General features: G+C 39.2%; 2 protein-coding genes across 11 annotated transcripts; one reads left to right on the top strand and one right to left on the bottom strand.

Moving 5' to 3' along the window:
• The first annotated feature begins 1,240 nt into the window (after positions 1 to 1,240).
• ehmt2 (euchromatic histone-lysine N-methyltransferase 2) lies at positions 1,241 to 26,750 on the top strand. Of its 10 annotated transcripts, none has more exons than XM_044138092.1 (29): positions 1,241 to 1,360; positions 10,924 to 10,993; positions 11,125 to 11,244; positions 12,297 to 12,535; positions 12,616 to 12,676; positions 12,885 to 12,958; positions 13,050 to 13,145; positions 13,234 to 13,284; positions 14,431 to 14,518; positions 15,424 to 15,510; positions 15,917 to 16,053; positions 17,023 to 17,166; positions 17,283 to 17,599; positions 18,579 to 18,809; positions 19,574 to 19,656; positions 20,121 to 20,183; positions 21,211 to 21,317; positions 21,399 to 21,521; positions 21,612 to 21,713; positions 22,156 to 22,260; positions 22,541 to 22,695; positions 23,568 to 23,735; positions 23,813 to 23,957; positions 24,058 to 24,135; positions 24,366 to 24,481; positions 24,582 to 24,668; positions 24,747 to 24,825; positions 25,069 to 25,244; positions 26,042 to 26,750. In XM_044138092.1, exons 4-29 carry the CDS (start codon positions 12,323 to 12,325, stop codon positions 26,220 to 26,222), a joined length of 3,267 nt encoding a protein of 1,088 aa, XP_043994027.1. In that variant the 5' UTR covers positions 1,241 to 1,360; positions 10,924 to 10,993; positions 11,125 to 11,244; positions 12,297 to 12,322; the 3' UTR covers positions 26,223 to 26,750. The 10 variants fall into 10 exon arrangements, with proteins under 10 accessions (XP_043994027.1, XP_043994025.1, XP_043994026.1 ...); XM_044138090.1 differs by having other exon boundaries at positions 11,089 to 11,244; XM_044138086.1 differs by lacking the exon at positions 1,241 to 1,360 and adding an exon at positions 9,437 to 9,565 and having other exon boundaries at positions 15,427 to 15,510.
• Positions 2,238 to 8,769, bottom strand: LOC122843392 (zinc finger and BTB domain-containing protein 12-like). Its single transcript, XM_044138093.1, has 5 exons — positions 8,453 to 8,769; positions 6,145 to 6,367; positions 5,883 to 6,077; positions 5,583 to 5,777; positions 2,238 to 3,465 (listed from the first exon to the last, which is right to left on the bottom strand). Exons 2-5 carry the CDS (start codon positions 6,346 to 6,348, stop codon positions 2,377 to 2,379), a joined length of 1,683 nt encoding a protein of 560 aa, XP_043994028.1. The 5' UTR covers positions 6,349 to 6,367; positions 8,453 to 8,769; the 3' UTR covers positions 2,238 to 2,376.
• Positions 26,751 to 27,117: the final 367 nt, after the last annotated feature.

Raw genomic sequence — 27,117 nt, 5'->3', positions numbered from 1 at the left:
TATACAATGTAAAATAATTAAGATGCAGTCTTGTTTTCTTTCAACTCTATGCAACTGAAAACAGTATTTCACATTGTATTTATTTTAACACATAAAACCTTAAATATATATTTTAAATTGTACTACAAATCTTCAAAATTAAATAAGCCTCCTGCATCCCCAGTGAAAATAACCAAACTTAAATCCTTCCTGAGTGCTCTCCAAGTTTATTACCTGTGCAGCTCTCTGTTTCAAACCGATATTCGGATCATTGATGCGTTTCAATCAACTTTCTGTGTGCAGCAGATCAACAGTTTGAAAGGAGAATCACTGATTTACCATTACAGTACAAATATCTACATAAAAACAAGACATGTTAGTAATTTTCTCTCATTTTTTTGTTACATGACACATTGCAAAATATCTCACTCAAACCCAAAAGAAAAAATAGTTCACAACAATTTCAGATATGTAAAAAAAAAAAGTACTGGTAGAATAATCGTCTTTGGCTTCAGGGAGTTTCACATAATATTCAGTGGTACAGTTTACTCAGATGCAGTTTAACAGCTACTAGCTACAACCAGAAAAGACCATTTATATTGCTTGTTTACTGTTCATTTATCTTCACACTAGACACGTGGTTTGGCAGTAAACATAAGAAGGCATTTTAATATTTTTAGCACTTTAAGATCAGTAACGTCACCATGACCCTTTGAAAAGCAGATCCAGCAGACTGCCATAAACTGATGAGCGTCAAGGTTTCACAATTCATTTCCCTTGAACCATTTTCACATTAAAGTTAAAACCATAAATCTCTGTGTATTTTAGGAGATTTTGATGTAATAAACCAACACAAAGCACGATGTTTGAATAAAAATCTGAAATGTGTCTATATCTTTGACTAAAGGAGAAATATGCCCATTTTTCTCAGCAAAATTTGTTCGAGCTCAGTAAGATTGGACGGTGAGCATCTAACAACGATTGGCTAAGGTGATAACCAAAACATTAACACAGAAATTTATAACAATGACCGACGTCATTTCGCACATCTCGATATTTTTAAAAAAACGTGTCTTTTAGGATGTGCTGTGGTGGCGCAGGGATTAAGCACAACCCACATAAGGATGCCTTAGTCCTCGACGCGGCAGTCGCATGGTCCGATTCCCGGCCTGGCGACCTTTGCCCTTCTCTCATTACCCACTTTCCTGTCAATTAACTATCAAATAAAGGCCACTGGAGCCAATTAAAAAAATAAATAAAATAAAAACGTGTCTTTTTAGTAAGCTATGTTCGTGTTCCTTTAAGACGCCACGCTACGTGCACATTCAGTAGTCACGTGACTCCACCCCATCCAGAAGAACAAGAAGAAGCGAAAGAGACGGTGAGGTTAGAAAAATGGAGGAAGTTTCAAATGTGGAAATAGTGGCGGTGGTTGAGTAGGAAGATGAGCAGCTAATGAACGGCTTAATATATAATAACATTGATTTTAGGCCATATAGTCCAGCCCTAATTGAAATAATACAAACATGATTATAAATGTACTAACTTCGTAAAAAACAACCCCCCTTCTCTACGCTTTGAAATTTTACCCAATGCTAACGTTCGGCCGTGACGTACGTCATGCTCTAGTTTGATCCTGCACTGCAAAGAGAGAAGTGCAAAGCCGAATAAAACGGCTGTTAATATTAATTCAGTATTTTTGAAACACGACCAACACGGACTGAACAGCTTCGATCACTCCCAGCGCTGCCATTGCTAAAACTACAAACAGACTACCAAGACAGCGCAGAAAAATCGACGTCATCGTTCACAACTTCTCCTGTTATCTGATTGGCCGGTAGAAATTCTACCGGCGTTGGGCGATATGGCTGAAAAACGTCTAACGATATGCGTTTAATATCAGTCGATATCAATAATTATTGAGTAGTTTGAACTGGTGGCATGACCTTTCCTATTTTAGCCAAAGTTTCATTCCACACCTCAGTTTTTAATTTTTAAGCAGCTAGGAGGCACCGTGGTGAAATCTTAAACTGTAACCAAACAACGAGTGAGTTAGTTGATGTCGCCAACCTAGCTTAGCTGGCTTAGCTTTCCTCTTTCCGACCCCCAGAATGCCGTGTGGTTCTGGATCTGAGTTCAGTAAAATTATTGACTACTCTATCAGACGTATTATTTACTGATATCGATCACGTGTCTTCCACGATATATATTATTATTGATGTATTGTCCAGCCCTTGCTAGAATACAAATGCATGCCATATAATTAATCTTTTTATTTGTAAAATGTGGAATTTTTCCTTCTACCTTAGGCCACCTTGTGTTGGCCCATCACAAAAAAATCCTGATAAAATACACTGAAGTTTGGGTTGAACAGAACATGGGAAAGTATGTTTTTGCTCATGACACTTGCTCAGTTTGTTCAGTAACCAGGCATTCCTGTTCTTCCTCCGGCTCTCTTACTGCAGTTTCTCTCGCTCTTTCCCGCTCCTCCTGCTCGTGCAGGGAGTTCTGCCCCGTGGTTTTCCCGTGCTGCTCCTTCAGGTGGCGTCGTAAGGCAGGCTTGTGGGCAAAGCGGGCGTGGCAGTAGGCGCATCGATGTGGCCGCTCCCCGCTGTGGAGGTTCATGTGGTCTATCAGCGTGGACTTCTGGGTGAACGTCTTGTAGCACAGGGGGCACTGGTGGGCCTTGGCGGCCCCTCGGTGCACGGCCATGTGTCTGGTGAGATTGCTGGAGTGGTGGAAGTGCTTCCCGCAGCAGGGGCAGACGTACAGAAGGTGGGTGGAGCGGGAGTGGACGGCCAGGGAGTGTGCTGAGGGGAAAGTGAGGCCACAGTGCTCGCAAATTACAGGCCCCGTCACGCTGGAAGTGGAGCCCACCACGGCGACGGACTCATCCCCTCCTTCGTTTGTGCCGACAGCGTTCAAACCTGAACTCCCTTCGCCAGCACCAGACTCTTCCAGTGAGAACTGATTCATGGGGGAGACCTTTTCACCGTGAACGCTGCCCAAAGCAAAGTCCAACCGGGGGAAATCAACGAAATAATTTGCTGCGGTCTTCAGATCCTCCTGGCTGAAGTCCAAGGCAAAGCCCCCTCCCAGTCCAGCAGCGGCGGCGTACCACAGATCTTGGCGGTGAGCTAAAGTCGGCGACCTTTTCTCTTGGGATGATCCCCACTTTCGCTTCTTGAATCCCCTTCCCCTGCCTCTCCCTCTGCCGCGGCTGATTTTCGGCTCAGACAGTCTTCGCCTGAACGCTCTGAGGCCCCCGAAACTCAGATCCTCGGCAGAGTCCAAGTCGCATTCGCTGCCGTCTCCTGCAATGAAGATCCTGTTGGTTTCTGGGTAACACAGGTCCTGAGGAACATCGGCAGAGTCTCCCTTGTCCACTTCCCTGTCTCGGTTTGCCAGCTCTTCCTCTGGGATGTACACTCTGTAAACGCTGTAGTCCTCCGGCCGGTTCTCCTCCTCCTCACCCATCGTGTTTACCTGCAAAACAATTTTTTTAAAAATGACTTCACTGCAAAAACACAAAATGTTACCAAGTAATTCCGGTTTTGTTTGAACTGCAAATATCGTATTACACTTAAAATACGACAACTAACTTATAAGCCACTTTTCAGTAAGATATAAGAGCTTTAAGTAAATAATTCCTTAATATTGATGCCATTGGCAGATTATTCCACTTCTAAAATGAAAAAAATGGAATTATTGACTTAAAACAAGCTCCTATATTACTTGTAAGTTGGTTTTGTCTTATTTCAAGACAAAACTGTTTGTAAATATGTTTTACTCAAAACTCCTCAGGCGGCGTAGCTTTAGCTTCACATGGTTCAAATTCACTAAAGCAGGGTGTCAAACTCATTTTCACTTTGGGCCAAATCAGGATCACGAATGCTCTTAAAGGGCCAGAATGTATTGATAAAACCTGTTCACCAACTGTTAAAATATCAATGAATTCTTAAAATTAAATAATATTGCTGAACATCTTTTCAGTCCCTTCAGAATTTCATGATTCATATTGTGATTCTTTTGCAATAAAAAAGTGTTTATGGTATTAATTTGGAAATATTTGCACTAATTTATGATGGTAAATGCGACTTCTTATTACTCATTGTATGGATTATGGACTATAATTTGACATGAATTAAGGCTGAGGCAGCTGTTTAGTACAAGGAAGAACGTTTTTGACAATTTTTGAGAAAAATCTCCAATAAACTCCCAATTATGCATTAGTGTAAAAAGGTGCAGAGGTTTGTTGGTTTTGCATGAATTCTCAAGAAACTGGAGGGACTGATTGATATAATTTGGTAGCAAGCAGAAAACAATTGCATTGATTTGATTGGATCTGATCTACAGGCCCATATAAAAAGCTACGGTGGGCCAGATTTGGCCCACAGGCCTTGAGTTTGACACATGCAGAAACTCGAAGGAAAGTTGTTATTGCATTTTACAAAGGGAAATATTTATTTTCTTAATCAAAAATTATTTATTTCCATCTTTTAATGTATTAAAATGAAAAGATTGTAGACTGTGCCAATTTTTTTAAATATGATTACTCTGAATAATCAAATTACAGAAATAATTGGTAGTTGCAGCCCTGCAGTCTGGGTTGGTTTGACTCTTGAGTAATTTTAGTTGGGCGGCCACTCCTGGGACGGCTCACCACCGGTCCATGGTTTCCACATTAGTGGATAATGGATCTCTGTGGTTTTCCTGAACCCACAGACTTGGAAATGGCTTTGAAACCTTTTTTTTACTCTGACATTAATGATCAGGTTTCTCATCAGTTGTTGAGTTTCAGAGTGAGGCGTTGGTTTTTAAGCTTGTTATGCCTACTTCATGTTGTCAAACAGGTTCTATTTGGAGGATTTTCTCACACAACAAGTCTAGCAGAGGAAGGTGAGACTGAATTCAGCTTCCTGTTTCCTGTAATGTCCTGAGAAAGCAGATCTTTCACATGGTGCTTAACGATGCATGAACCAGAAGAATAGACCTGCGGTTTTATGCAGGTTTTTAAATGTTGCTGCAGGCGACATGCTGGAAACGGAGACAGATTTTAGCTCCAGATGCTATTGACAGTTATTTAATGAATAAATATTGGTCAACATGGAGTCACATCCCAGTTCTTCACTGAAATAAGTTAAATAGATCCTGGAGGGAGTTTTATTTTTTGTCTCCATTAGGGCTATAGTTAAATTGTTATTTTAAGAATTATTTTCTGATGATTAATCAAATTAAAAAATGTGCAGATTTTTTGTTTAACCACATCAGCCTTTTTATACAATGTTAAAAATACATTAAAATGCAAATGAACATTTAAAATACTTTTTTAAAATCAGAAAATAAACATTTTACTGGCTAAAATGCAGTAACAAATTTGCTTTAATGTACGATTGATCATTTGTTTGCAATTTTGTAGAAAAAGACTAAAAATAATGAAAGTTTGAAACGGATTATTGCAGTTTTTCAGGATTAGTTCATCTGTTTGCATCAGTGAGGATACTTAAGAGCAAACACTAAACATCTAGATACTCTGAGCTGCACATGTTGACATAACAGGAGCATTTAGTGCGACTTGTTAGCATGTGAGGTGTGAAAATCACCTTAGCGTCGGGCTCATCCAGCACGGGGCTGTCGCCGGCGTGCTGAGCAGATGTTTCGCTGTTTTCTTCCTCCAGTGTGATGACAGCAGGGCTGTGCTGCTCGATGGGGGAGGGCTGAGTGGTCAGAGGTGAAGCAACTGAATGAACGTTGGCACTGAGAATAACCGGTCTGACCTGACCGTCCTCCTCAGCCATCTAAAAATAGAAAGGAGAAGGAGGAAAAATGCACAGTTTTACTTCTTCACAGTGACAGAAAAGGCAGACGGCACATTAACGTGGTTTAAATACTGTGGGACGGACTTTCACCAGATTAGGGTTCTTTAGTTGCACGTATCTCTCCAGCGCGGCTCTGCAGCGCTCCACAATGTGCTCCATCTGGAAGTAGCTAGCAGCAGTCAGGTAGTTGACGATCTCCTCAGGGCTGAACTGCAGCATCCCGGTGTAGCACGACTGCAGCAAGTCGCACACAACCGAGGAGCTGTACAGCATCGACACCTGGAGAAAGCATTAAAAATATACACAACAGCAAATAGGAAGGCGGTGTGTGTTTAATCTCACCCACCTGAAGCCTGGGTGAGGGGTTGAGGAGAAACTGATCCCTCAGGAAGGGCGAGCAGGCCGCCAGCACGACCTTATGACCTTTGAAGGTCTGGTTGTTGCTGGCCACGATGGTGATGTCGCAGAAATGTTGGCGGTACCGGAGGGAGTTCATGTGCTTCAGGGTCGTGTCCCCGTGTCCCGGTAGCCGGAAACACACAGTCTCCATGTTGTCTGGCCAACAGACTCTGAACGATGCAGAAAAGAAGCAGAAATTAAATAAAAATAAAGAATCTGGGAAGAATTGTTCTGACAGTTTGAGCCTAGAATAAACTCCACTAAATTTCTAGAATAACTAAACCTTTTTAACTACGTCTGAAACGATTAATCGGATTAGTCGTGATTATTAAAATAATTGCCAATTAATTTAGTAAATGATTAATCATTTACTTGAGCATACGGACTTTCAGCAGTAATTAAGCCAAAACTGCACAGAATATACAGCTGTGCAGCTATTTGGTGGAAAACCAGGAGGTTTTAATGGGGGTCAGTGCAGTGGGCTCTTTATTTTTTCCAGAGTTGTATAATTTCAGCTTGTTGTAGATAATTTTTTGTTTAGTACATCTGTGTTGCATCATCTGTATCATGTGAAGCCTGCAGTTATTCTGTTTCTTTTCTTTTTTTTTGGTGACCTCTTGGATGACTCATGGAGCAATTTTGGAAAGCTGGACTTTCCTGGAAAGGTTCACCACTGTTCACCACTTTACTCCATTTGTGGAAAATGGCTCTCACTGTTGTTTTCCCAAAGCTTCAGAAACGGGTTCCTGTGACTTTGTTTCTCATCTATTCTTCATCTATTCTCTAGCATGGGATGTTTCTTTTTGAGTTATTTATCCAGAATAGATCTTGAGGCATTAAATAAATTGTCACACGAGTAAAATTTTTTCTTAATATTGAAATATTGAAAGGTGGGATTTGAAAAAAAATCCCATCTTTCAATATTTACAACAGTTCTTAAAACTGCATGCACTTCTTTTATTGGTAATTTCACAGGATGTCCGAAGGTATATTTATAAATAGCACATTACATTTAGCAAATGTTTGTTTTCCCTCATGTTTAGGAAACTGCTTTGGTTTTGGGTCATGCTGCCATAGTTTCGAGGAAATAGTTCCTCGAAAGAAAAGCTGTGTCTCAGTCTGACCTTTCTCATGACAGTGTTGATTAATTCACTTCTTCAATTTGTGTCTTTGTATGTTTGGCCATTTTGCAGAAAAACAGATACAACCACCTGTTGCAGAAGCATACGTCAATTTGTACTTGTAGGAGGATGATTTCTGTCTGATAACTGACGGTTCAAAGCTATTTTCTTGATCATAATCACACTCTGTTGTACAAAAACTTGGTTTTAAGTCTAATAATTAATGCACCCCAATGTTAGGTTGGTGAAGAGCTATTTCACTTTGCTAAACATACGTAATCTGACATTTAATATGTGAGGTACCCAGAGAAAAACTAAATATGCAATAGCATTGTACAAGAAATTGTTTGGGTAAATTTATATAGACTTTATTTTTAAGATTATGAACAATTCTGCATTTCTGAGAGTGCCGATAACTCAAAAAGGTATTGGTCTCTAATCAAAACTGTACATTTTCAGCAGTACACTCAACACAGCTCTTTAAGTTTGGACCATTCTTGAGAAAATATAGACATTTTGTTTTACTCTGCTACAATTTTATAATAATTTGGAAATTTGTTCTAGAGCATCGGTGTTAATTATTGATCTTCTACAGAGCAGAATCGTAAATGACTGAAATTATTGGTCGACCAGAACAAAATCTGTGAATCTCCAATCTTATTTCAGCCCATTGAGAATAAAAGCTTCTAAAATGCATTCAGTTTCATTTCTCTCTACTGAAACTTCAGCGCGTTTTATTCAGATCAGATTAAAAAATAATTTCTAACAATAGAGACTTTCCAGTATAAAACAAGCGGTGTTATAATGTAACATGATGGCATCTAGTCTAGTTAGTTGCTTTGAAAGAACACGGCTAGCCATCATCATTGTTGGGCGGATTTTGAAAAGCTGTAAAATACTTATTAATTTGTGAAACCTATTTTAAATCAATCTATTTCATTCTGGTTTATTTAATAGACACAACTGGTTCAAATAAACCGTAAATAATGTACATTTTAACTCCTTTGTTTTAGCAAAGCTAGCTTAACCACTCGACTGCTAGCCACCTTTAGCTAGTATCAAACTTATCTTCTGGACACCAAACACAAAGGCAAAAACTCACACAGTTCCGGTTATAACTTTACAACAACTCACCTCGGTGTCTTCCCTTCTGTCTCAGCCCGTCGTTGTTGGTTTTCTTGAACGGGACAAACGCTAGGAGACACTTGCTGACCAGCTAAATTTGCACATTTCAAAGCTACACGGGGGGGAAAAAATCCTTCCACCTCGATTTCTGTTTACTTTTCGGCCTCGTTCTCGCAGGAAGTACCGTCTCGTGACCGGGAATAACAAGCCACCGGCGATTCGCCAGTAAAACTGACTTTGAATCTGTTTCCGAGAGACTCCTCTTCCGTGGCGAGGCCGTAAATTAAGTGCACGCCTGCTGATTTCTGATCAGCGATTTTAAAATCAATGGACTGGGAGAGAAAAATGGGGCGGGGACCCCAGCTCTCAGGCGTGCCGACGCACACATAGACATAGAACAACTAAATGCTACGTGAGCGTCCAAACTGTACGTAAACGTTGCCGCCATGTTGTGAGTGGCTTCGGAAACGTCATCACTGTATTCAATTATATATTACTGGAGGAGTCCCAAAGCCTTTAAAATGAATTGATAACTTCTTCCAGACTTGCACATGGCCATAACTTTGTTTCTTCTTTGTTCTTAATCTAATTTAGATTGGGGCGTCATTTGATCTTTTTATAGATATTTTATTTTAGCCTGGTTTATAAGAAAAGTCTGGTGTAATTACTCAATTAACATATGAAAAACAATAAACATACTCTACTCGCAGCGCTTTGCTGCTCAGGCCTAATAATAATAAGAATAATAAGAATAAAGAATAGCTGTTATTGTTATTAGTTTATTTTAATAAGACACCTGACACAAGTGCGGTTTTAGAGGTATATCAAGGAGAGTTTCAAAGCTGCCATGTAGCACTGATCAGTAAAACGACCAATATGATTCCTGAAAACGCTGACAGTATTATTTAGAGTTAATTTCATTCACAAAACTCCAGTTTCCAAGCAGTTGTCCTGCTTTCCATAAGGAACTTGCCACTAGCAAAAAGGCGGACGCGGTGACGTACCGTTTCTACGGTGGAATAAAGCGCGTGCGGCGTCTGTTCTGGTAATCTATGGACGTAGCACGTTCATAACCGTTTACGTTCACTGGGAAACATGTCGGCTCCTCAGACAACGACAAAGGTAGAAAAGCTGCAAGAACTTTAAAGGCTTGTTAACGATAATAACGTTTATTTATCATGTTGTACACGAACCACCGTACAAAGCAAATAAGTGCTAACGACGTCTCTTTCTTCACTAAGCATATTTCTGCTTTAGTCTATAATAATTGAAATTTTTTACAAGCAAAGAGTGCTAGCAATGTTAGCCTCGCTTGTGATGTTTTACCTTTATGATAGTTGTATTATTGATTATACTTGTCCTTTTTTTATTTTTCGTTTGAAGTTTTAAATCTTCTGTAAGCCGCTTTCTTACGGTGTGAAATCGCTTTTCAATGTGTTTATTTTCATTTTGAAGACAGCTTGTTGTTTTTGAGCAGACAGTGGTGCAAAAAAGTAATTTTTTTTACTTAAATGATTCAAATCTATATAGTGATTTTCTTATTCCGGTTATTTTCAGCGGAGGTATTACATCTTAATTTTTCCAATTAGCCCCAAAATTAATGAATTATTGATACATGCAGTAGTTTTGTAAATGGCTTAGAAACAAGCTAGACAACTACATTTTATTTCTGCTTCGCAGACAGATTTCATTAAACTTTGTGACACGAGGTAATAAAATGTTCTAATAAATTACAAAACCTTTAAAATGTTAATTTACTCTAGTAACTCTATTTACGTTTTCAATCTTTTATTTTATTAATTATGAGTATTTGAAGCGTACAGTTAATGAAAACTTGACATTTAAGATTACAATATGATTTCAGATTAATGTAGAGGGGTGATCAAATAAACGATAAATAAAACATACAATATAAGCTGGATAATATAAAGTTTTGAGCTTTAATAGTTTGAGGCAGAATGTTGTGCAGCAGTCTAGTTGCAGTATACACTTCATTGACCTCAGCTCCCCTCACTGTCCTCTGCAGGGCTCACTCGTCTGCATATTTCCACAGTGTGGTGCTTTCTGGAGCAAATTATTAGCATAAGTAGAAAGACAGTTCAAGATTAAGTATTTGACAGGCTGTAGGGATCATGGAGACATTTACAAATCTAAGAACATTTTGCTATTTCTGGCAGCATCATGCTGTGTTTGAAACTGTCTGAATAGTTCAGTGGTCCCACCCTTTATCACTTTTTACCACAAATTTGTGACTGCTTTAAAGCAAGTTCTATACCAAAAACAAACGAATTTAAAATAAGCTGTAATGGTCAGCTATTAAGGCAGAAGCTTATTGATCTGTTTATTATTTATCAGGTTTTTCAGGAAATTATAAATTAGAGTAAATATGTGTAGCTTCATAACGGCTTCTAAATAATGCAATTAACTGATGATGTAAACGTTATATTCTTTTAATTTGTCATTTTCTTGTTCCCTGCCAGGAGGCCTCAGACCAAGACGACCCAGAAACACCAACAGAGTCTGTAGCCGCTCCCAGTGAAGTTAAAGAAGGTGAGTTAACTCCTGGACATCAAAAGCATCTTTAATATTTTTTTTTTTTATTTCTTTTCAATAAAAATGAACAGAAAAGTTTTGAATGTTACCAGATGTCGCAGTCCTCATCACGTCTGCTTCCATGCTAGAACCCAAAGTGCTTTCATCGGCGACATCTAAGAAGCCGGAAAAGGGCCTTTCTGACGCTGCTGATGATGGAGAGACATGGTCGCCTCCTCCTTCGCCGCCGCTGAACAAACCTGTTGCAGGTGAAACTTGCCGATAATCACACCATCCCTATGTATCTTAACATGAGGAAGTTAACCAAGGGATATGGAGCAAAGCTATTTTTAATCTCATAAAGAAAACTGGCAACTTGATTATGACTAAGCTGCTGTATCTCTGAAGAATGAAACAGTGATGGAAAGAGAAACAGTTTCCATGTAATGTTTGAAGAATTTCTTTTGTTTTTTTATTGTTGCATTTTCCACTGACCAAGTGGTCAAACAGTATTAAAAGGAGACCTATTTTGAAAAATTCACATTTTGCATGTTTTTGTTCTTCCATTTGTGTCTCAAATGTTTCTAAAATCAACCCACGCACTAAAGAAAGAAAAACCTCCAGACATTTTTTACCAATAAGTTGATGTTTTATGTTGTCCAGAAAATGAGTTGTTTCAAAAAATTTTCAAATGGTTAAGTCTCATTCCATGGGCTCTGCGCCGTTACCTAGCAACCCTAGTCAAGCCCTACCTGTTACCTCCAGCTGACCAATCATGCTGGAACTCCAGCATGATTGGTCAGCTGGTGTTACCTCTGTACAATGGCTGCTGGAAAAAAGCAAATGTGTTGTTCTTACTATTTAGAAACCATTTGCTGCATTCTCGTTGGTGGTGCAGGAGGCTCTACTTCTGCTTTTCAAAGAAGCGCAGTTGTTTAACTGTGCATGTGTTTGCAGCCATTTTCACATGAGAGTGTAAACGTTGAATTGGGGGGCATTGCCAGCTGCCAATTATTTGGATTTGAAGTGACAGGAGGCCTAAAACAGCTCAAAATAATCAGAACTGAGCAGACTAGCATCTTCGTATCTAAGAATTGTTTTGTACAAAAAATGTAATGAACATATTTTGTATAGACCATAAACCTATCCTATTCTTCAAGGAAGCATAATAGATAACTTTAATATGAAAAAAGGATCCAGTAAATCAAACCTGCATAGATTTTTTTTTTTATTGTTGGCGAGTTCTTTGTTTTTTTTTCCCTTTGTTTTTATCTTTAATAACTTTTACAGATTTTGTTTTAATGTATTTATTTTTTAATAGGTCATGCTGCAAAGTCCATTTCCTCGATGTCTCCCTCTCCCTACTCTTCCTCCCCGTTGTCTCCTGGTCGAGCCAAGATGAGCGTCTCCGGGCCGTCCACCAGCAAAGCCAACCTCCCTCCAGCTCCTTCCGCCTCCTCTTCCCCGTCTCCTTCTGCTCCCTCCACTCCCTCCGCCTCTCCAGGCCCACACAAGATCCACCGGGCCCGGAAGACCATGAACCGGCCCCCGCTGGCCCAGGTGAGAGCGAGTTGGATCGTATGGAAGTACATGAATATTTTCAGGGATTTCTGTGTGATTTGAATGTTTCTGGTGAGCAGGTGAGTCAGGTTGATGTTCTGGCTGCGACCGCGGCGCCGTCAGGATCCGACTCTGAAACCGGTTAGTGGCTTTAAATCACTCAGAGGGTGAAATTAGGAGATTTATCAACGTTTCTGCATTAATCAGGATTTTCTTACAACTTTTATATTTATGCAAATTTTAATTCATATTGAACAGATTTGGATTGAACAGATTTGACCCTGAAGCCATTTTTTTCTGTGAAACTAAAACTGCTGCTGCTCGTGTTGTTTTGTTGTGTTTCTAAAAGCTGCAAAAAAGAGGAAACTATCCGAGAGCCCACCGGGGAAATGTGAAAAAATTTCAAACAAGACTCAAGCTGAGGTGAGTCGATCATTTCTGTTTTCCTGGCTTTTAAACGTTTGGCTTGATTTCTCCTGTGCCGTTCATTTTGCCTCTTTTGTGTTTCTGTTAGGACGAGAAGCTGTTTCATAAAAAGGTGGAGTCTATTACGGATTTGGGGAAGTCTGTTGACGATGGAAACCATTTATCTGCTCTAGATTCAGAAAAGGTGTCAGGCTAAATGAAATTACTGGTGATTTTTATTGATTTATGTGTGGAAGAAGTGAAATCATAATTTGGTTGTTTGTGGTTTTCAGTTGGAAAATGGAGGTGAAGAGAAGCAGCCAATTACCAATACAGAAGATCAGGTGATTATTTCTGCCGCTACAGATCCATGAACACGGGTTTGGAAAAAATTAAGAGACCACTTCAAATAATCCGTTTCTCTGATTTTATTTTTTATAGGTTTATGTTTGAGTAAATCGAACATTGTTATTTTATTCTATGAACTGACAACATGTTTCTGACATTCCAAGCAAAAATTTTGAATTCATTTGCAGAAAATGAGAAATGGTCAAAATAATGAAAAAGTTGCAGCGCTTTCAGATCTCAAATAATCCAAAGGATACAAGTTCATATTCATTTAGAAACAACAAAACTAATGTTTTAACTCTGGAAGAGTTCAGAGATCAATATTTGGTGGAATAACCAGGAGGTTTTAATGGGTTTCAGTGCAGCAGACTCTTTGTTTTTACAGAGCTGTATGTCCCTGTTTAGTTATAGCAGCAATAATTTTCCATTTTGTCTTTTTAGACTTTACAACCAGCCAAGGTTTCGCCCAGAAAACTTGCTAAGCCTGGAGCTCGAGGGCACTAGGGCAGTCATTCATCCAGCGGTCCGTTGTGTTTTAGAGTTAAAACATTTTTGGGGCGTGCTGTGGCGGCGCAGGGGGTTAGCACGCCCCACGTTTGGAGGCCTCAGTCCTCGACGCGGACACCGCGGGTTCGACTCCCGATCCCGGCGACCTTTGTCGCATGTCCTCCCCCCTCTCCTCACCCTCTTTCCTGTCTGCCGACTGTCACAAAAATATGAGCCACTAGCGCCGCAAAAACTCTTCGGAGAAAAAAAAAAAAGGAGTTACATTTTTTTTTAAAGTTGACAGGAAATTTGAAAATATCACTTGATAATTATGTTATTGAAAGATTGGAAGATTAATACCTGAACACCAACTATGAAGTCTTAAAAAATGCCAACATTTAAAAAGAAAGTTGAATAAATAAGCATTGTTTAGCCTGGTGGGGGCACAAGTAAAGCCTGGTGGCCCGCCAGGCTTATAATACACTGGGGGAAACCCTGACACCAGCGCGGCTTTGTCAGGGTCAAAGCATCGATTGGATGCTTTGATGATAAATTTTTTTCTCTTTCCTCGTATCCACAAATTTAAAAGTATAAAAGCTGCTTGAACTTCCCATCCAAACATGTCAAATATTTTACTTTCCTTTTCTGACCTGCAGAGTTTGGAGCCTGAGAGAAAGTCTTTGCGGCCGCAGTCGGATCAGGACAAAGACACTATCACCATTGATTTGGGGGAAACAGAAGAGGGTGAGTTTAAAGAACTCAGTTTTCCAAAAATCTGTGAACAGTTATTCACCGTCTCACAGATTTTATTTGTTTTTGACTTTTTACCGTATTGTTTCTAGAAGAGCGCTGCTCGTGGTGGCAGCATGTTGGAGTACTTGTATTGGATTGGTTCTGATTTTGCTCTTTTTCTACACTTTTCATTATGTTTTGTTGAGACATTTCATGTTTGGAAAATTATTCCCTCTGGTTTTGGCTTCTGTGTAACCAGAAGGATCTGGGCACTGAGGGCCCATTGCGCCGCGTTTGGAGCGCTTGACGCGTTGCACGCGCCTCCACATTGACTTTGAATGTAAACCAGATTCACAACACGCGTTTGGTGTGAACGTACCATTAAGTTTTACTTTTGGACAGTTGTTGTGACACGTAACTGTGGCAACAAAGTGTTGTTTTCACAACCAGAAGCAGCCTATTACCGTCTCTAAAGCTAAAATAATACCTGAACTATATTCCAGTTTTCTAACCAGAGATTTAAAGAGGTGCGGCAAAAGCAAATGAGGTTGATGAGCAGTCCTTGTCCACAGCTGATAATGACATCCAGGTTTGCATGGCATGAGATTGTCACGAAGCAACTGTCTTCAGTCAGAGACTTTTTCAGATTTGCTGTGATACTGACTGCTACTGGAGATCCAAAGCATTACCAGCCACTTTGACTCTGAAGAAATTTGAATGATATGAGTTACGACAGCTTTTAATTTGTATTTGTTCTGAATTGAATATTTTTACACTATCAAACATATTTAAACAGCAGCATAAACACATAATGTTAATAGTTATTTGAATAAATCATACTTTTTGTTTTCTCTCCATCCATTCTGTAAAACAGATGATTTTTTATCGCCACTTGTTTATATTTATTTTGTTTTCAGCAGAAAGGTCTGGAGAATACACAGAGGTTCCTTTGGGTGATTTGGACATCGCTGCTGCTGACAGTCTGACTCTTTCCCCTCCTGCTGGTCGGTTTATAAATGTTACTGTCTCTTTAAATTATGAACCACATAAAAGCACTCTTATGTAAACAGTCAAATTAGCTGGAAAAACATTTCCTTATCTGATCAGCTGATAAATTCATTTAAATGTGTTCGTCTTCAGGCAGTGTTTATAAAGACAATAACAGATGGGATCCACTTTTAGACTCTTAGATGTGAAATTATTCAGTCTGTCTGGTGAAGATTAGTAAAAATGTTACTTAATCTTCACAATCAGGATCATTAAATTTTTCTGTTCAAACGTAGCTTATTAATCATACAAATTGAATACAAAATGAAGATTAAATTGTTTTTTCTTGTTATAAATAGTGTAGAATGTATTTCTAGCCTTTATTTCTTGTTGTTTGCGGCTAAATGTGAAATCTCTCTGCAGATGGAAGTGAAGCAGGCGACATGGAGCGGCTGGAGGAGCTTCCTCTGTGCAGCTGCAGAATGGAGGCTCCTCGAGTCGACAGCACCAGCCAGCGGGCCAGCAGACAGTGCATGGCGACGGAAAGCCTCAACGGAGAGGTTCGTCCTGCTAATACCTGACAGGAGCACAGATATGCATCCTCATCCAGTTTATTATTTACTCTAGTAGCGCTTGGTGAAACAGACTAGACTGAAAAGAGGCAAAGTAGGAGCCATTGTCCAAAGATATACAAAGAAAGGCGAATAATCAGAAGGAACTTAAACATTAGGTGCAAATGTAAAGCAATTCAGCAGCCCTGAAAAAGAAGGACAATCGAAAATTTTCAGTTTTTTAGAAAAAGCGGGACCTGCTATGTAAAAAATCTGTTTTTGCGTGTTTATGTATTTCCTTTTGAGTTTCTACTTCTTCTAATTTGCAGTACGTTCATGTTTTTTGGTGTCTATGAAATGAGCCGTTACAAAAAATTCAAAACAAAAATGTTGAGTCATAGTCGGTGCTGTTACTTAGCAACCCCAGTGAAACCCAGCCTGTTACCTAGCAACCGTAGCTCACCTCCAGCACATTTGATCAGCTGGTTTTACTGTTGTACAATGACTGCTGGAGCAGACAAGTTTTTTTGTAGTTGGCTTACCATCCAGAATCCACTTGCCGTAGTCTTGTTGGTTGTACAGGAGGCTCTACTATTGCTTTTCAAAGATGAATGGTTCTATAACTGCACATCTTTTTGCCGCCATTTTTATGTGCAAGTATGAACGTTGATTTGGGGGATGTGGCCAGGAGCAGCTTATTGGGACTTAAAGTGACAAGACGCCCTAAAACAGCTCATTCTGAAAGGATCTTAAAATACTGAGCAGAAATAAATCTCATTATGTAAGAATGATTCTATGTAAAAGTGTAATGAACATGTGCTGTATCGCTCATAGATCTAACTTGTTCAAGGAAACAAAATAGTTCACCCTTAATAATAAATTTGAAATGTTTAGTTTAGGCACTTTGTGTAAGTATTTCAGGTGGTTAAATGTAATCAAAAGTCTTAAATTCAGTCTGCCGGCTCCTCTGGGTTTCAGCTTCGGGCTTGCACCAACTGGACCATGAAAGCGGAGACGATGCGGCCGTCCAGTCGGATTCCCCTCATGGTTCTGTGTGACGTCCATCGCTCACACATGGTGAAACACCACTGTTGTCCTGGATGTGGGTACTTCTGCATAGCAGTAAGTGTGAACGTCTGGGAGGAGAGTAAAATTAGGATTCGTTCCTCCTCCTTGTTTCTTATCGCATCTTTTTGTGTTTTAATCTGAGTTATTTCAAATTTCCCCTCCTCTTTCAGGGCACTTTTCTGGAATGCTGCCCGGACCAGCGGATCGCTCATCGCTTCCACCGCGGCTGTGTGACCGTACTGAGCGGCGGCCGCAGCAAGGCCAACGGCGGCGGGATGCTTTTCTGTCCACACTGTGGGGAAGACGCCTCAGAGGCCCAGGAGATCATCATCCCCTCCTCGGCATCAACCTCTGCAACCACGGTGGTCACCATGTCGGCCTCCTCCACAACCACGCCCTCCCTGCCCCCATCAGCCCCGACGGCGCCCTCTCTCACTGCCTCAACAGGAGGGATGAAGGACGGGAAGATGCCTGAGAGGCCTGTCAGGTAGGATATTTTACTGAAATATTCTCCAAATACGATTTTTACCTATTTGTTAAAATGGCCATTATGTTGTGATGGTATAATATAAGACTGATAATCTGTGAAACTGGTTCCCCACAAAATAGCCTGACATGAATGCTAAGATTAGTGAGCTGCTAATGAACCCTCACTTTTATCTTTTTTGCATCTATTGCACATTCAATTTCACCACAAATCTGAAACAAACCTCCATAAAAATGCAAAACAGCTGAAACACTGAGTTCCTTTACATCAAGGCTGCTTTTGAGCCGGATAAGCGGAAGAAGAGGGATGGATTTTAAGTATGGTACTCAATAAAATGCAATATTTATTTCTGGTTTTAATATTGGTGACTATTTTATGTTTTTATGGCGTTTTCATGATGTAAGGCACTTTGAACCGCTTTGTTGTGGAAATATGTTATATAAATAAACTTGATTGATTGATTGATCATTGGTAAGTGTAACTTTATGGCCACAGGCTTTCCCCCCATAAAACTAGCAAAGCCTGGTGGTAGGGAAGCTAGGAAAGTCATCCAGCAACTTTCCATGTTTTTGAGTTAAAAATGTTTAAAGTTGAGAGGAAATTTAAAAATATCATTAGGTAATTATGTGCTATTGGAAGACATTATCAACAATACCTAAACACCAATTAAAAACCTCTAAAATAAATAAAATAAGCAAAGCTTAGGTTGGTGGGGGTACAAGTAAAGCCTGGTGGCCCGCCAGTTATAATACACTGGGGGAAACCCTGCCTCTGTTGGTTGGACGATGTTGGATTTCTTCTGACCTGTTTGATGCTACCTGCTTTATGTGCGAAAAAGCTTAGCACTACCATATAAAATATGCAATTCTCTTTTGTACATTTCTGTAGTGATACAGGTCTTAAATTTCATATGCAATGGTCTTAAAAACATCTTGAAGTCTTTGAAAGCTGCAGATTCCCTGTTTTTCTGTCTTCTTAGCGCTCGAATGCGAAGCCACGGCCTGGTGGCTCCCACAGTGGAGCAGCAGCCTCCTCAGCTCGTCCCCTCAGCTACGACTGTGCCTGCTGTTCCTCCGGCTGAGGAGGGAGTGGACAGCGTAGGTCCGTCTCTCTGCATGCCGAATGGGAAGTCAGTCAGCCCAAGTGCACTACCACCTGGACCCAGCAGGGCGGCGCTGCAGAAAGCAATTCTCACACAGGAAACGGAAAGGTTAGCGACTGCATGGATTTAGATTTTAGTGCAATGGAGTGTTAGGGCCACTCTAATAAAATAAAAATAAATTATATATTTGTATCTAAATATTATTGTGAGACTAAAGTCATAAAATTATTAGAATACAGTAATAATAGAAAATAATAAAACGGAAAAAACGTTATTGATTATATTTTATAATTGTCATTCTAATAATTTTATGACTTTATTCCCATAATAATAATTCAATATTTTATATTTACATGTAACATTTACAAACATTTATATTATATATGTATATATTTATATATGTAATATGAGATATATATGTAGATATGTACATTTATAGTATAATATATTCCATATTTCTTTACCTTTATTTATACACATTGTATCATTGAGATTAAAGTTCTCATTTACAAGACAGAAAAGTAAAAAAAATTATTTTCATAATTTAATTGTTTAGTATTTTATTATTTAATAGGATAATGGCCCTAATGTTCTGTACTTTTAGAAGCATATTGAGAGTAAATTTTTGGGTTATCAATTTGAAATTGTGCAGAATTCAAAGGTTTTTACCTTTCAACTGCCAAATATTTTTGCTAAAATCTGTTTAATTGGGGGAAAGTTGTTTTCTGCTCACATAATAATAATTTCACATAAACATATGTTGCAGTAGAGTTATGTAAACATTGTCATACAAAAAAAGAAGAAAGAAAAGAAAACAAGTTTTTTTTTTTTTTTTTACTATTTTTGATCAAAAGTTACTTTTTCTGTACCAGGAGGAAGAAACTGAGGTTCCACCCGCGGCAGCTGTATCCTGCTGCAAAGCAAGGAGAGGTCCAGCGAGTGCTGCTGATGCTGAGTGAGTGGCATACCATAATAATCACTGTTAAAAAAAACAACATATATCACATATATCCGAAAGGGATGTCTGTTTTCAGCCGTTAAAACAGTTTGAACCGTTGTTAAACATGCCGTCACATGTTTTTCCGAGCCGTCTTTAAACGCACCATTATCGTAAAGATGCTAACACCTTGCTTACACCAACTGGAGATATTTTGCTGAGTATTTCTGCATGGTGTGTGTCAGAAACATTACACAGTTTTTTCCAAACAAACGCTGTAAGTTGAGTAATGATGTTTATGCTAAATTGCTAAATGATGCCAATATGTCATGTTAGGCTAGTTAGCAATAATGCTAACAGTATTACATTCCTGGCTAGCTAGTGAATGCCAGGAATAAACCGAATCTGCTTTAATTTCTATACAGACGTTGTGCTCACTGTTGCTTTCTACACATTTAAAAGAATCTTTATTGCCACAATAGAAAGAGCAAAAGGTCAGGGAGGAGACATTAGCCCAGAGACCAGCAGCAGGGACGTTGATGCAGGTAAGGAGAGATTATTACATCTGCTGCAGGGAGAAGCCAAACAGGTCAGGAAAAGTTTATGTCTTTGGTCTCTTAACCCATCAGAGAGGCTCTTTAAAGCTGCAGTTTGTCACTTTTATAAAAATATCTGTTTTTTAGAGATTTGTTAAAACTGTCACCATGTTGCGACAGATAAATATGACACAGATAATCTGTGAAAAGATCGATCACCTCCACCTCCTCCCTGAGCTGCTATTGCTATCTGAAGAAATGCACCGCTCCCGACCTAAAACAACCAATCAGAGACAGGAGGAGGGTCTTAGTGCTGTCAGTCAACCTCATGTACTCCCTGCTAAATATGCTAATGGCAGAGAAACAACTCACCGTGACTGGAAAACCTAGCCTTAGCATTCATGACAGGTTCTACTGTTTGTGGTCTCTAAGAGGGTTTATGGGTTGTAGGGTTGAGCAACCCCACATGGGCATGATTGACAGCGCTAAGACCCTCCTACTGACTCTGATTGGTTGTTTCTAGTTAGCATTGGGAGCTGACACATATAATCGGTGAAAAAATGTACCTCCTCTGCCTTCTCACAATGCTAACTATAAACAACTGATCAGAGCCAGAAGGAGAATCTTAGCGCTGTCAATCACAATCTCATGTAGTGCTGCTCATGCCTTCTCCTCCCTCCCCCTTGCTCTCTCTTACGATGTCATGAATGCTATTGCTAGTTAGGATAGCCACTGATGACAGTGGAGAAATGGTTTTCTGTGACAGTAAGTTGTTTCTCTGCCATTAGGACATTTAGCAGTGAGTACATGGGGTTGATTGACAGCACTAGGACCCTCCTCCTGGCTCTGATTGGCTGTTTCTGGTGCATTTCTTCAGAAGGCAATAGAAGCTCAAGGAGGATGTTGACGAGATCAATTTTGTAAAAGATTATTATTTCAACAAATATGCAAAAAATCTATATTTTATAAAATCTACTAACAGCAGCTTTAACGGCAAAAAGGGCATTAAGTTAATTTCTGTTTCTCTGTCTTCCAGTGGAGGGAATCGATCCAACGTACCAGCCTGAGTCTCAGAACCGACGTTCAGCTCTTCACGCTGCAGCCCAGAGAGGCCTGCTGGAGGTCTGCTACATGCTGATACAGGTGTGTAAACACTGCAGCCTGTTATTCCTCCACTGGTTTTAGCACCTCGCTAACCTCCTGCTGTGGTTTTAATGGCGCCAGGCTGGAGCTCAGGTTGATGCCAAAGACAAAGACCTGAGGACTCCTCTGCTGGAAGCCGTAATCAATAATCACGTTGATGTGGCTCGTTACCTGATCCAGAACGGCGCCTGCGTTTATCACGTTGTGAATATCCGTGCTCATATATCACATTTATACTGGATTCTTGTTGTTGTTGTTGTGGTTTCAGCCACTTTGTTTGTGTTTCTTCACCAGGAGGAGGATGGATACACTGGCCTCCACCACGCAGCCAAGCTGGGGAACCTGGAAATCGTTAATATGCTTCTGGAGACCGGCCAGGTGGATGTAAATGCTCAGGTGGGAGCAGAACTACTATCATCACCCTCAGTCACAAAATCTTTTTATTTATAGTGGATATTTAAAAAAATATAAGATTATTAGATCACCTTCCACACTCATTTGCAATTATTATTCACATCAGTGTATCAAAATGCAACTTTTAAAAGAGCAGGGCTTTGCAAAATTTACTTTTTAATCTTTACATCATATTATAATGTGTTGCTTTGATTCTTTCATGCATATTTGAGAAATCCTTTAATCTCCATGGCAACCACTCAGCTGTGCATAACACCTGGGTGGACATAGGCCCGCCTTCAAGGTGCTGCTCCTCCTTCACTCAGCTCCTTCAGACTAGCCAGCATAAAACGCACCATTATCGTAAAGATGCTCTATAACGTTTATTTCTTCGTAATCTAAAAAGCAATCCTAAACACAAACAGGTTTGGTTCTCCATTTTCAGGACAACGGTGGTTGGACACCGATCATCTGGGCTGCAGAGCACAAACACGTTCAAGTGATCAAATCGCTGCTGAACAGAGGAGCCGACGTCTCCATTAAAGATAAGGTGAGTGCTTAAAAAATAAAATATGTTTTTAAATGAGAAACTGAATGTGTAATACAACTTTGTATTTGGAGAAAATTACAACTGAAAAAAAAATCCTAGAATTATTTTTATTCACAAAAATATTTTTCTCAAATTTTTTTATGCCTTAAGAAAATTGAAAACACTTTTTGAAAAAAGTCCTGACATAAATGATGATAGTTCATGCCTGGAAGGTTTGAGTTCCTAACATTGGGAGATTTGGCTCCTGGATATCGTGGATAAGATCTTTGCTGTGCTGCAGGAGCTGAACTTGTGTCTCCACTGGGCGGCGTACGCTGGAAACATCGACATCGCAGAGCTGGTGTTGAACTCCGGCTCCTCACTCTCCTCGGTTAATGTGCATGGAGACACTCCGCTCCACATCGCCGCCAGAGAGGGATACCTGGAGTGTGTGACGTGAGTTCACATCGTCTAATGCAGTCAGCAATTATTCTGACCTTTAATTGTCACATTCAGCAGATTTTTCATTTAGTTACTTAAGATTATTTTATACAAGTTTAGAAAAACATTATTCTTTTGTTGTTTATAAATTAAATGTCCTTTTTTAAATAAGAAAATAAACATTTTATTTAATATTTTTATTTGTTTACAATTCTTACTGAGTTTTATTTATCTTAAATGCAAATTGTATATGTTTTTTATAGGTTTATATTAATTACTTGATTGTGTTGTTTCTTAAGCAAATAACCTTTTTTTGAGTCTGTATATTCTAACGATTAATCAATTACTAAATTAGTTTGACAATTATTTCAATAATCGATTTATTACTAATCAAGATCTAATGGTGGTCTAACTATCAGGGTAAATATTGATTAAAAAGGAAATAACCTGTGGAATTATTATACATTAAAAACTTAAATATCAGAAAAAAATATGCTTTTTAAATATGGGCAGAAATGTTATTTATAATTTTACTTTACAATTCTGAAATCTAAGAGTTTTTAATCTTAAAAAACTTAATTACTTTGACTTAATTACTGCTCTGACTGTGTTGTTCTTTCACAATCTCTCCTTAGTCCAGTTAACAATTAATCAATTACTAAATTAGTTTGGCAATTATTTCAATAGTTGATTAATCACGAATGTTGCTCCCAACTACTTGGGTAAATATTGACTCCAAAAGAAACAATCTGTGGGATTATTAGATGTGGAAACGATTAACAATTAATAAATTTCTAAAGTAGTTGTGGATTACTTCAATAATCGATTAATCACGGTTAATCGTTTCAGCCTCATATTTAAACTTGAGCTTTTCCTGCTTTCTGCAGGTTGTTTTTGTCGAGAGGAGCGGACATCGACATCATGAACAGGGAGGGCGACACGCCGCTCAGCCTCGCCCGGCCCGACACGCCCGTCTGGGTTTCGCTACAGATCAACAGGAAGCTGCGCAGAGGAATCGCCAACCGGCTGATCCGGACAGAGCGAATCATCTGCAGGTTTGTTTCCTCCCAGTTTCACAGAGTTTTCTGCTCTTCGCTCGTTGAATGACGCGGTGATTTGCTGTCGGTCGCAGCGACGTGGCGCAGGGCTACGAAAACATACCGATCCCCTGCGTGAACGCCGTGGACGACGAAGGATGTCCGTCGGATTATAAATACGTTTCCGAAAACTGTGAGACGTCAGCAATGAACATAGATCGAAACATCACGCACTTACAGGTGATCTCATTTTATTTTACATTCATGTTGTATAAAAATTACTTTTTTTTGGTTTTACTTTGATAAACACAAAGTTTCCTTTTACTTTTGGTGTTTGTAGCATTGTAGCTGCACTGACGACTGCTCTTCCAGTAACTGCCTCTGCGGGCAGCTGAGCATCCGCTGCTGGTATGACAAGGTAAACACCTGCTGTAGCATCCCAAGAGTTATTCTTTATTATTAAAACATACATTTTATAAAACTAAAAGTGAAATTATGCTGCTGTTTGGACTGTTTTAAGCTAGTTTTGGTATTTTCTCTCATCTTAGTTTCTGTTTTTAATGCAGTACTAAATGTTTTACAGCAAATTAAATGTGAAACTTTATCTGATTGAATTATTTCATGTTTTTTTCTCACTTCTGTCTGCAGGATCAACGGCTGCTTCAGGAATTCAACAAAATCGAACCTCCTCTCATTTTCGAATGCAACATGGCGTGTTCGTGTTATCGAACGTGCAAGAACAGAGTCGTCCAAGCAGGCATAAAGTAACTACCACAGAAAAGAAATTTAGACTTGGAAAACGTGCAGAAGAGTCAAAAGGAGACAGACGACCTCTCTGCTGACCTCTGACCTCTTGCCTCTCAGAGTTCGCCTGCAGCTGTACAGGACGGAGAAGATGGGATGGGGAGTCCGAGCGATGCAGGACATTCCTCAGGGCAGCTTCATCTGCGAGTACGAGAATCGTTTCACGACCCGTCTGCCTTCTTGCTCTACAGAACTTAACGAAACGTTTTTCCTCTTCGAACTCAGATATGTTGGAGAGCTGATCTCTGACGCCGAGGCTGATGTTCGAGAAGACGACTCCTACTTGTTTGACCTCGACAACAAGGTAAACTGTAAATTATTTTTTATGAGACTAAAACCATCCTGACCCTTATATTTTGTTGTAGAGTTGACCTGAATTCAAAGTGCAAATAAATAGAAACAAATGGAAACTCGAGAAGTGCATTCATTTAAAAAAATAAAAAAATTTCATCTTTACAAACCAAAAATTCAGTTAATTGATTAAATGAAGTTCTATAATCTCAAGAGATTTCCTTTTGCAATCCCAATTTCTGTTTTTCCTCCGAAGGACGGGGAGGTCTACTGCATAGACGCACGTTACTACGGCAACATCAGCCGCTTCATCAACCACCTGTGTGACCCAAACCTCATCCCGGTGCGTGTGTTCATGCTGCATCAGGACCTGCGCTTCCCTCGCATCGCCTTCTTCAGCTCCAGAGACATCCTGAGTGGACAAGAGCTGGGGTGAGAAGACGATTTACGGCGTTCTCACGTCTTTGACGAGTGATACGAACAAGGACATACAAGAGCCATTTAGAACGAAAGCAATCTTTTGCCAAAAAAATCTCAGAAATAATTTGAGTTGTTCTTGCAAATTTTAAACTTATAAAATATTCCAGGATTTTTATGAGATTACTGTCAAAATTTTTCAATTTTAGCAGATCTTCAACTATTGAAAATAATAAATCTCCACGTTTCTTTCTTAAATTATTTTATTTTATTTTATTTTTCTGGCTAATTTTCAACTTTTAAAACTCATAAATTTCCAAGTTTTTTCCAGAATATTTCTAATCGCAAAAGTTCTGATTTATTTAGCAAATTTTTGACTTTTCAAACTCAAGAATTTTCATGCTTTTCCTCAAAGATTTCTGGTTAATCTCAAAATGTTCTTTTTTATTCTTTTATCATTTCCACTTTTGAAACTCAGAAATTAAAAGTTTTTTTCTAATAGAATTCGGAAATTCATCTCAAAATTTCAGTTTATTCGAGAAAATTTTAAATGTTTCAAACTCAGAAATGTTCACGTTTTTGTTTTCCAAAAATTTCTGAGATTAATCTAAACATTTCTGAGTTTTTACTAGGAAATTTTTGACTCTTCAAACTCAGAAATCTGCAGGTTTTTCTCTTGAAAATGTTTCAGATTAATCTCAAACTTTCCTTTTCTATTCCTTTTCTTTCTTGCTTTTTGGTAGGAATGTGATCCTTTTTTAAATATCTCCATCCTTAACACGCCGTCGTAAATAAGTGACGTTTGTCTTCAGGTTTGACTACGGCGACCGCTTCTGGGACATTAAGAGCAAGTACTTCACCTGTCAGTGTGGGTCGGAGAAATGTAAGCACTCTGCTGAGGCCATTGCTCTGGAACAGAGCAGGCTGGCCCGGATGGACGCCTGCTCAGAGTCCGGAGCCGACTGCGGGATGGCCTTGATGGGAAACTCTTAAAACACTTAAACCACAGGGCCTTCGGATCAAACCCTGCTACGTTTACATGTGCACAGAGTCGGCTGTAGAAGTGGGGCATTGTCGGTTTTGTGGTGCTGTCATGTTTTACATTTTCCTAAAGCTGTCACTTTATTACGTTCACTATTGCAGAAATCAGAACCTTTCAATTTTAAAGGACCTGACTTTAAACGGTTTTGCAAAATCTACAGATCTCTTGATAGTTGTGTGTGTAGCCATGTTGGTGTTGCAAAAAAATGTACCAGAAACAAACGTTTGTGCTGGAGGCCTTCATTACCCACTCATTTTTATGCGAAAATCTTTTATATTCACACACTTTTTGTTGTGCCAACCCACTCAAGGCTTTGTGGCAAAAACATGAAGATCAACCGAAGGCCTTTCTGGACTCATAAAGGAACTTATTGTGTCCGTTTGTGGATGGATGCTTGTGGTAGTTTAATTGTCTGTATTATTTTTTATACATGTTGTTTCTCCTGTCACTTGTAGTGAAATAAAACCGAAAAGAGTTTATTTTTGGCATTTTGTTATTGTATATATTTATACTGTTGGAATGATCTTTTGACAGGCTAGATACAGTTAGAGATGTGTTTATTGGACAGATGTCTCACTCCGAGTCATTATCATTATTGCGGTTTTTCATGCACATTTTAAACAAAGTCGGATCAGACGCATCAGGGGTGTCCAAAGTGTGGCCCGGGGGCTAATTGTGACCCTAGAAATGACTTTGGTCGGACTCCCAATCACAAATCAAGAATGGTAAAAATTTGGCCTTTAAAATAGAAAACAAATAAATGATGACCCCAAGAATTTGGAAATTGTTTTTCTTTTAATAACAGTTCAAACAGGATTTTATGTTTATGGATATGGATTTTATAAA

This window comes from Gambusia affinis, linkage group LG14 (genome assembly GCF_019740435.1).
Source record: "Gambusia affinis linkage group LG14, SWU_Gaff_1.0, whole genome shotgun sequence".
NCBI classification, from domain to species: domain Eukaryota; kingdom Metazoa; phylum Chordata; class Actinopteri; order Cyprinodontiformes; family Poeciliidae; genus Gambusia; species Gambusia affinis.
Note: the sequence above shows the minus strand (reverse complement) of the source record. Positions and strands in the feature narration are given on the sequence as shown.

Bases quoted from the DNA above. Each gene is read 5' to 3' on its own strand.
- ehmt2 (XM_044138083.1), top strand. From the start codon at position 9,539: ATGTCGGCTCCTCAGACAACGACAAAG. The intron at 12,959-13,049 runs GTGAGTCGATCA...TGTTTCTGTTAG, and splicing joins CAAACAAGACTCAAGCTGAG to GACGAGAAGCTGTTTCATAA. The intron at 21,318-21,398 runs GTGTGTAAACAC...TAATGGCGCCAG, and splicing joins TCTGCTACATGCTGATACAG to GCTGGAGCTCAGGTTGATGC.
- LOC122843392 (XM_044138093.1), bottom strand. From the start codon at position 6,348: ATGGAGACTGTGTGTTTCCGGCTACCGGGACACGGGGACACGACCCTG. The intron at 5,778-5,882 runs GTCCGTCCCACA...TTCTATTTTTAG, and splicing joins AGAACCCTAATCTGGTGAAA to ATGGCTGAGGAGGACGGTCA. The intron at 3,466-5,582 runs GTGATTTTCACA...ATTGTTTTGCAG, and splicing joins TGGATGAGCCCGACGCTAAG to GTAAACACGATGGGTGAGGA.